The sequence below is a fragment of the Perissodus microlepis genome, chromosome 19 (genome assembly GCF_051167445.1).
Source record: "Perissodus microlepis isolate ML-2025 ecotype Zambia chromosome 19, ASM5116744v1, whole genome shotgun sequence".
In the NCBI taxonomy this organism is placed as follows: Eukaryota; Metazoa; Chordata; class Actinopteri; order Cichliformes; family Cichlidae; genus Perissodus; species Perissodus microlepis.
Window position 1 is genome coordinate 572,550 of NC_140479.1, and position 9,593 is coordinate 582,142.

The 9,593-nt window shown below is 40.8% G+C and overlaps 2 protein-coding genes and 1 long non-coding RNA gene across 3 annotated transcripts; 2 read left to right on the top strand and 1 right to left on the bottom strand.

Moving 5' to 3' along the window:
* Positions 1-1,464: 1,464 nt before the first annotated feature.
* On the top strand, positions 1,465-3,800 carry LOC146365133 (uncharacterized). Its single transcript, XM_084915501.1, has 2 exons — positions 1,465-3,209; positions 3,562-3,800. The coding sequence occupies exons 1-2, from the start codon at positions 1,808-1,810 to the stop codon at positions 3,798-3,800; spliced, it is 1,641 nt and encodes a 546-aa protein (XP_084771627.1). The 5' UTR covers positions 1,465-1,807.
* On the top strand, positions 2,229-8,081 carry LOC146365134 (uncharacterized). Its single transcript, XM_084915233.1, has 9 exons — positions 2,229-2,340; positions 3,562-3,771; positions 3,889-4,889; positions 5,041-5,209; positions 5,297-6,160; positions 6,279-6,318; positions 6,418-6,508; positions 6,675-6,832; positions 7,493-8,081. Exons 3-5 carry the CDS (start codon positions 4,142-4,144, stop codon positions 5,427-5,429), a joined length of 1,050 nt encoding a protein of 349 aa, XP_084771359.1. The 5' UTR covers positions 2,229-2,340; positions 3,562-3,771; positions 3,889-4,141; the 3' UTR covers positions 5,430-6,160; positions 6,279-6,318; positions 6,418-6,508; positions 6,675-6,832; positions 7,493-8,081.
* A 366-nt stretch (positions 8,082-8,447) lies between these two features.
* Positions 8,448-8,759, bottom strand: LOC146365135 (uncharacterized). Its single transcript, XR_014798713.1, has 2 exons — positions 8,654-8,759; positions 8,448-8,554 (listed from the first exon to the last, which is right to left on the bottom strand). It is a non-coding gene; the product is annotated as an uncharacterized LOC146365135 (long non-coding RNA).
* Positions 8,760-9,593: the final 834 nt, after the last annotated feature.

Below are 9,593 nucleotides of genomic sequence, written 5' to 3' on the forward strand. Positions count from 1 at the left end.
GCTAACAGATCAACTGAAGATGCCATCGCTACAACGCTCCACACCACCATCTCTCACCTGGAAGTGCAGGGCCGTTACGCCAGGCTGCTCTTTGTTGACTTTAGCTCTGCTTTCAATACGATACTCCCGGACAGACTAATAGTTAAACTGCTGGAAATTGGACTTCCTTCTACCACCTGCCGCTGGATCAGAGACTTCCTCTCAGACCGTGTACAGAGAGTTAGAGTGGGGTCTCATCTTTCCTCAGCCCTCAGCCTCAACACCGGCTCTCCACAAGGCTGTGTACTGAGTCCCCTACTGTACACTCTGTACACACATGACTGTGTTAGTTCCCACCCAGACAACACAGTCATCAAGTTTACAGATGATACCACCGTGGTGGGGCTCATCTCAGGGGGAGATGAGACGGCGTACAGAGCTGAAGTTCAGAGGCTGTCAGATTGGTGTGCAGATAACAACCTGGACCTCAATACCACCAAGACAAAAGAACTGGTAGTTGACTTCAGAAGGAGGAAGTCCGAGCTGCAGCCTGTCAGCATCAACGGGGAGTGCGTGGAAAGGGTCTCCAGTTTCAAGTTTCTGGGTGTGCACATAGACACAGACCTCCAATGGAGCTCTAACACCTCTGCGGTCTTAAAGAAGGCCCAACAGCGTCTCCACTTTCTGAGAATCCTCAGAAAAATGGACCTGAAGAAGGAGCTGCTGACCGTCTTCTACCGCTGCTCCATTGAAAGTGTGCTGACATATTGCATCGGTGTGTGGTTCTCCAGCTGCACCACAGCACACAGAAAGACACTCCAGAGGGTCATCAATATGGCCCAAAAAATCATTGGACATCCTCTTCCCTCCCTGAAGGACCTGTACAGCACTCGCTGTCTCAAGAGGGCATGCAGCATCCTACGGGACTGCACACACCCAGGACACCGGGTGTTTAAGCTGCTGCTGTCTGGCAGGAGGTTCAGGCTGCTGAGGTCCTGAACAAATAGACTCAAGGACAGCTTTTACAACAGGGCAATAGCCCTGATCAATGCTAACAGCTGACCTGACTGGATACCTCCCTGGACTTTTTTAGGGGGGAGGTAACAATGTTTAAAACAATAACAATAATATTTATATTTATAACAAGGTGCAATAATAATTAATGTGCAATAATAACAGTGTGCATAACACATACACTTATTCTTCTTTTTTATACTAAGTTAATATACTGTGTTGTGTTGTTTGTTGCGTTGTGATGTGTCATATCGTGTCGTGTTGTGTTATATGTAGTGCCGACGTAGGACAGTTTTTCCAATTTCATTGTACTACTGTACTATGTATGACTGTGCAATGACAATAAAGAGTTATCTTATCTTAAAATTGCAGGGTCAGTTTCTACTGCCTGCTTCAACCATACAGAACATTGTGGAGGAAATGCAGAACATACATGAGTTGGGACAGACATACAGTTTGGGTAAACTTGCATCACTGTTAAAAGATGACACATCATTATCAGAGGAGGACATCAACAAAGTCTGCGAGTCTGTCAAAAGCTATGATCTTTTTTCTGCATGTCATACCGGGCCATTGAGGACAGTGCACTCCAGAGCTCAGACCTTTAAAAAAGCCTTCAACTATGTGGAACCAAAGAAAATATTTTTAGGGAGAGATGAAAACAGAAAAGATAGGTTTGCCTATTATGTGCCTTTAAGAGAGACTTTGAGATGTCTGCTAGAGTCTGATCTGTGGCAGAAATCAGAAGAGCCCTCTACTGAGCCTCCTGCTGATGTTCTGTGTGACATAAGTGATAGTAAGCTGTTTAAATCAAATGATTTTTTTTGGTCAAAATCCATCATGTCTCAAGCTAGTACTCTACCAGGATGCCTTTGAAGTCGTTAACCCTTTAGGCTCTGCAAGGACAAAACACAAGGTATTAGCTGTATATGCATCAGTGGCAAACTTGCCACTTCATGTGCGCTCAGACACAGATCACATGTCTCTTGTCTTACTGTGCAGGGAGAAAGATTTTAAAGAGTTTGGTCATGCTAATGTGTTCTCTGAATTACTGGCAGACTTGAAAGAATTGGAGGACAGTGGGATTGTTGCATCAGATGAAACTAGAGTCAAAGGAACTTTGTTTTGCATTGCTGGTGATAATCTGGGTTCTCACAGTATTGGTGGCTTCACTGAAAACTTTAGTTCTTCAAAGTACTTCTGCAGGTACTGCCTGATAACGAAATCTGAATTTCAGGGTGCTGACCCAAATCTGTGTGGACCAGAACGTACCAAAGAGAACTACAACTCTGCTGTTGATCGCCTCCAGATTGACAATACACCAGACGTCGAAGGAGTGAAGTTCAGGTCAGTGTTCAATTCACTGAAATACTTCAACGTTTGTATGCCAGGCTTGCCACCATGTCTAGGTCATGATATCTTTGAGGGAGTTTTGGCTTATGATGTGGCACTGTATCTGAAATACTTCATAAAGAAAAAAGCATGGTTCACTTACTCCACTCTGAACCGACGCATCAAACAGTTTAGTTACCATGCCTCTGATGCTTCTACAAAGCCATCTGAGGTCAGTCCTCAAGCAGCTAAACTCTCAGGACAGGCTGTACAGAACTGGAACTCCCTCCGATTGCTGCCTCTCATAGTTGGTGACATAGTGACAGACCCCACAGATGATGTGTGGAACTTAACTCTGCAGCTGAAAGATATTGTAGACATGGTGTGTGCTCAGAAAATTTCAGTGGCTCAGGTAGCATATCTTGATATTCTTATTCAAGGATATTTAGAGTCAAGAAAAGCTCTGTTCCCAGAATGCAACCTGAGACCAAAACACCATTTTCTACGCCATTACCCAGCACTGATTCTGAAATTTGGCCCACTGATAAGATTATGGACAATGCGCTTTGAAAGTAAGCACAGTTATTTCAAGAGGTGTGCCAGAAATCTGAAAAATTTCAAAAACCTCTGCCATACACTCTCTGAAAGACATCAGAAGTTTCAAGCCTATCTTGCAGCAGGGTCATTGTGTCAATCTGTCTTGAAAGTCAAAGATGGTTCTCCATTTTCCTCAGTGCTGTACAGTAAAGCCATTCAAGAAGCAGTTCAAATGTTTGACTTTACTGAAACCAATACAAAGGTCACAGTAGAAATGATGTACAAGGGAACACAGTACAAGAAAGGACACTTCCTTGTCACAGGGGGCTCTGACTCTGTTGAGTTTGGTGAAGTAGTTCTCATTTTGATTAAGAATGACAGTGTTTATTTTCTGGTGTCGGTGCACGTGACAGAATACCATTCTCAGTATCATCTGCACTCAGTGAGAAAGGAAAAAGAAAAGATGCAGTGTGTGAACATCATTGACTTAATTGATTTCTATCCATTAACATCTTACATGAAGTATGGGTACCAAATGGTTCCATTGAAACACAGTGTGCTGTCACAATAATGGTGCTGTTAGTTTGGTACTTACGAAACACTGTATAAAAGTGTAGTATCAAGCAAGATCAGCTTCATATTTTAAGACCAAAGGTACCACTTGGTGTAAATTGACCTTTATTCACATTCTTTTATCAGACGTCTCGGAAATGGGGGACAGCATAAGGAGTTCCATTACTAAGGTGCTGCCGGACCTGTCTGCCTTAATCCTTGAAATTGTACTGGAGGCACTACAATCATTAGGAGTGGAGACATCTGAGGACTTGCAGTTCATCAGTGAGACTGATCTGAACTCTGTCCTGAGACCAGTTCAGGCAAGAAAACTGCTGGCTGCCTGGAAACAAACCAGTAAGTATTATGATTTCATTGCACAATAGCCATGAAGGGCTTTCTGTTTTTTCTATTATGCTTTGGCCAAGGTCCAAAAAGTACAATTAATCTATTGTTTGTGATATTGTTTTACAGCACCAAATATGGAAATTTCAAGCCAGGCCAGCATATCGTCTCCATCTTCTTGCTCCTCATTTTCTGCCTCCCCCTCACCCAGGCCAATATATTCTCTAGACTGGGTAGATAACTTTAGAATTCCAAGTGAAGATTTTCCAGAAGACTTGATCCAGTGTCTTCAGAGAGAGAAAAGACCAAAGCCTCGATTGCGGAGGGAGATGATCCGCATCATTGTGAAGGAGATGATGAAATTGCAAAAAAACTGGTTGCGATGTATCCCAAGTCACTGCAGGATGTCATAGAGGGGGATGTGGTAGGACAGGGGTACCACTCTTTGGTAAAACAGATTCAGGCACGAATTGAAAATGTGAAGAGGTCTACTTCACCAGTGTTACAGAAGCGCAAACAGGGAGGATCAGATGACACCGATGAAGTGACGCCTGAAAAGCGAGCATCTGTTCAAGACACATATGGCTGCATAAAGTGGGACATGAAGTTTTTGCCAGTCAGTGAGACACTGGAAACCCAGCAGGAGAAGAAGGAACGTATGAAGATTCTCAGTGAACAGACAAGCTTCAGTCACGAAGAAGTAAAAACTCTAATGAAATGCACCTACTACTCTCAGCGCAAAGCAATAAACAGCGGAGCAGACATGCAAACCCTCAAAGAAGAGTGGCCTTTTTTGTTTCAGGCGATTGGAATGACAGTCCATTTTGAAGAACTTACTGGGGTACCGCTGAAAGAGACTTTCCTCACCAGTCTGGAAAAGAAGGGAAAACGGCTTCTGGACTTTCTGAAAACCACTTGTGCAGACAAGAGCAAGCATGTCTTGGAGGCTGTCATAAAGCTTCGAATGCAGAGGGGACAGCTGAAGGGCTGCTCAGAAGACGTGAAAGATATGATGCTCCTCCTCCTCTCCTATTTCGATGAAAAAGAGGAGACCCTCTTCCACTATGTTGATGAAACATGTCTGGCAAAAGAAGTCCAAGTGGAAAGCCTGCCTGTGATCATTGTTTGTGGTGAGTTGAAAATCAGTACAGTGTGCACAGAACCTAAGCTAATGCAAGGATACGCTATATTAAATGTCTGCACTTTCACTATTTTAAGACACATTTGAATGGTAAAGGGGGTTTTACAGTTAATTCTTTTACACTTGTATTTCATTCCAAGGATCCTCCTGCTTTGCATCGAGACTGTTCATGCTCAGCATTGACCACAAAGTTGTAAATGACCAAATAACTGACTTCATCTCTGCAATCTGTCTGATGCTTGGTAGCTACTACTGCCTGAACATCCACTATCCCCTGGAACTTGGCTCCACACTTGAATTTCTTCAGAGGTAATTCTTTTACTTTTCCCTTGCCTTTCCCTTTCTTTTTTTTTTTCATTGTATAGTGTTTTATTATGGATTATTGTGTTTATCAAGGTGTTTCTTCAACATTAACCCAGAGAAGGGAACAAAAGTTGAAAAAACTAAGAAGAAGACACTGCATGTGAACCCAAGAGTACTCACCCTCATCGCCGATCTCTCTGATCACGAGTGGCGAGAGACCGTTTAAAGACATTTTGAACAGATCGGTACAGTCAGCTTAACTGTACCTTGACTGGGAACTACTGTGTTTTTTATGTTTTCAGTTATCCCAGCTGATATTGAGGACTGTGCTCTTACCTGATTTCTGTTATCACAGGCGTGCTTTTCAGATGTTTTGACCATATATCTTTAAACAATCCCTCTAACTAGGGATTGTTACTGAGAACTGTACTTTTGATGTTTCAGAGATGTTCTATATTCTATACAACAGAGTTTAAACTATTTGAATTTTGTATTGCCCTAATTAGCAAACAAGTTAAGTGTTGCACTGAACTGTTAACATTGAAATTTAAACAGCACTGTCTGTTACAAACATTACTTGACTTTAACTGTTATTATAGCATTTTGTAGCTGTACGTTTCTGCAAAAGTGATGTCACAAGCTTATGTGCTTGTTCAAATTCATGTTTTCCTGACAATGGTTAATATACATTTGTTAGTTGACTTTAAGTGTAGAGCTTAAGCAGTTTTGGCTTTCTTCTTTTCATAATGCCAGGAGAAGCTTTAGATGCTTGTTTTGCCTTTATTTGTTTAAAGCAATATATTTGACTAGCAGCAAGTGTGTGGAGGTCAAAATATGTTCAAGACAATAAAAATGTCAGTGAAGGACATCTGAAATTTTGTTGCAGTGGTTTTCTGATGCATGTGTTTTAAGGTTTAAGGGTGGTGGCACAGCTAAGACCCAAGAGTCTCTTTCAAGGTTAGTAAAGTAAACAGATTCAAGAAGATATTTTACACATTTCTTTGTTGTCTGTCTCTAAATCTTATTTTGTCTTTATTATGATTAAAAAGGTTTGTTTTGTTCCTGCCCTTTTCAGACACTGAATTTGAGCAGAAACCTGTGACTCTCAGGAAATGGTGAGATTTCAGGTCATAATCTTTTTTTTCTTTTTTTTCCCCATTAAATTCATTTTCCTTTTTCCCTTTACAATATTGCTGTTTTGTTTTTGTAAACAGCATCAAATGAGAGGGACAGATGAAACAGTTTCAAGACAATGGCAGGAAAAACATGCTGAAGATTGAAACAAACCTTGGCTGGAAATATTTGGTATGTGTTTTACCTTAAATCAAATTGTTGAAAAACATTCAGCTACACTGCAACACAGGGAAACTTGATTTGCACTTATTTTGTTACTTTAATTTCTTGTCTCATTATTTTTGTCAGTTATTATTGTTTATGGTGTATGCCCTTCTTGTTTTCTTTCTGAATGCAGAAGGTATCTAGACAGTCCACAATGAAAGCTTCGTTGCACCCCATGAGTCTTCTGGCAGAAATGATGGCGCCTGTATTCTTTGGTTTCCCTAAACATCACACCCTGCCTGTTTATACGAGGCTCTTCAATTAAGTCTGCACCCAAAGATTCAATAAGAGGTAAGCAGTGGTATTATTCAAGTTTTGCTAAAGAAAGATGGACAGGAGACACTAATCTTAATCAGCCGAGCTCAGGTTCATGTCCAGGTGAGCAGTTTCATACGCTATAAAATGTAGATTGAATGATAGGTCTCATCACCATGCATTCAGCCATTAACTTCAAGTTCTATGATAAATCAATAGGAAACTGAAATACGTTTTCCAACAAATTATGATTGTGATTAGGGCTGCGTTGTCTATGTATCACTTTTACATAAGTAGATTTAAAGGATAACTATTGCCAAAACGCAACCTGGGCTGTTTTTTTTTTTTTTTTTTTTTTTTTTTACTGTATCGATTTTGATGCGCTCAAATTTATGCCCCGGCCCCCTAGTATTCCCATTCACTGGCTATTGACCACAAAACAAAATCACGGTCAGTCTCAAAAACGGCTCGTTTGTCATAATTATGCTTTTAGATGTATGTTTGTCTCGTTTACAGTAAAAAAAAAAAAAAAAAAAACAGCCCAGGTTGCATTTTGACAATAGCTATCCTTTAAGAACTGTATATTTTACACTTAAGAAATCATTTATCATTAGATCTGTTTTTGGCAGCACGTTTTGTTCATTTCTGTGCATTTTGCTCAAGCACTGATCAAACTTTGTCCATTTTTTGCTGCAGAGGGGATCCTGCCAGTCCAAAGTGAACTCCTGATGGACATTGAAGTACTCCTGCAGAGCTTGTATCTTCGACACCATGCGCATTAGAAACTCCACTGAGTCCTTTCCTTCACCAAGGCAGGACCCAGTGACTCATTACTGTTGATAGGTCAGGGGCAGGTAATATTTTGTTTCATGTTTATTCATTCCTCCATGGATTACCAGCCATATATATGGACACATGCTGTATTCTCAAGATCTATGCTGTTTTGTAGGAATAGAGAAAATGATATGTTTAGTCTGTTTTCAAATGGTATGTCAAATTTTCTCATTGTTTATCAGTAATATTCACTACCTTGGTTATATATGAGCATCTTTAGATTTTTCTATATTTAGCGGTTGCAAATGTAAAATGTACGGTAAACCATTTATGTTCCTCATATTGTACTGTATTTTTAGCGGTAAAATACCGGCATCTGTGGTTGCCAGGAATTTACCGTAAAATGTATCTGGTCAAAATAAAATGCTGTAATTTGTTATACAATTTCACTGTGTTTTTTACTGTCAAAGGTTTTAATAAGGTTTAACATATTTCTGTTATTTTTACAGTTATTTACAATAATAGGGTCTATCCTATTACTGTTAAATTAACAACAAATTACTGTAAATATTATTATATTATAACTTTTTTTTTACTGCAAATATCCGTAAAAAGCTATGGAAAGTTCAGATCAGCTGAGCTCATTTTCTCAGGTCAAGTCTCTCAAATCAGCGATCCTGGTAAAACTCCTGAGACCCACCTGAGCTCTTCAAATGTATGTAAAAGTATAAAAAACTGTCTCCACCTGTGAGACTCTGTTAAACTATCAGATCTGACAGATTTCAGGACGCAGCTTTTAACTCTGAGAGGAAAGTAACTGAGTTCATGACAAATACCATGTAAGTCAGCGAGTACAAACAGCTGCTCTGCTTTAGGATCAGATTTTAAAGCCTTTATTCAAATATTTCATTCCACAATCTGTGAAAGTGAAAGTGTGCATGCTCCTTGTTTCCTCAGTTATTCCCAACAGGACGAACGGAAAGGCTGATGAAAAACAGGAAATACAAGCGAGTGAATTTTTATCTGAATTATGCTGAAGCTCCCTAATAATGATCAGTGCTAGCACCTGCACAGCACACTCACCTGTCCACCGTGTTTACCTGCAGCTCACAGGAACCAGGTGGAGTTCATGTCTGCACCAGGTCGCCCATCACATCGTACAGTCTATTTATTAAGGTTTCAGTGTTTCTGCTGAAACCGCCGTCAGAGCGTGGGCTCATCAGCTCATCAGCGCGGCGTACAGAGGCTGAGAAGTCCTGAAGTCCCGCCTACCAGGAGACCGTTGTGCCGACTCGCTGTCGAGGCCCAACCTGCGCTGAAGACGGTCGCGTTCAAGACCAGGCATCAACAAAATCACCTACTGACCAATCAGATCGCTCTGAGTGCAGGTGTAAAAAGCTGTTTTGTTGGTCCAAAAGCATCAATAACATCAAACGCAGCATCTGTTTGTCGACGTCATGTTAACCTGTGAGGTGAGCAGATCTGTGTCAGTTCACTGAGCTGAGAAACTTGGAGCATCTGTTTGATACTAGCTCCTCCTGCTCAGAGGAAGAGCTTCCCAGAACTAGAACTTGCTCTTCCTGGACTTCCTGGTTCCTGATGTTGAACAAAAAATTGAAACCTTTTCTGAGTTAGTTGTGACCCTTTCAGATTCTTCTCTGCTTCCTGCAGCATCGATACAGACGCCACATTAAACACAGTCCAGGTGTCTTCCCGTGCTTACCTGATGAGAGCTCTGCTGCATTCAAGGCCCGTGGTATATCTTCAGCCCTGTGTCAGATACAGATGAGGTGTTCACTGTAAATTGGACGTTTTGTTACTTTGAGTTTAGAATTTTGATTTAAACAACAAGTTTGGCTTCCAGCGATGTAATTGAGATAAATTATTGATATATTATTGTCATATTCTCTGTTCAGCACTTCTCTGTCCTGTGGCAGCTCTCGTTCGGTTCACATTGATTCATTTCTTTTAGTTTTGTCGCCTGAATTATGAGTAAAGTTCATAAATACACAATTTTTCCAGA

Coding starts and splice junctions, on each gene's coding strand:
- LOC146365133 (XM_084915501.1), top strand. CDS start 1,808: ATGATTTTTTTTGGTCAAAATCCATCATGTCTCAAGCTAGTACTCTAC. Junction 3,210..3,561: donor CTCTGACTCTGTTGAGTTTG/GTGAAGTAGTTC, acceptor TTCTTTTATCAG/ACGTCTCGGAAATGGGGGAC.
- LOC146365134 (XM_084915233.1), top strand. CDS start 4,142: ATGTATCCCAAGTCACTGCAGGATGTCATAGAGGGGGATGTGGTAGGA. Junction 4,890..5,040: donor GCCTGTGATCATTGTTTGTG/GTGAGTTGAAAA, acceptor TTTCATTCCAAG/GATCCTCCTGCTTTGCATCG. Junction 5,210..5,296: donor ACACTTGAATTTCTTCAGAG/GTAATTCTTTTA, acceptor GTGTTTATCAAG/GTGTTTCTTCAACATTAACC.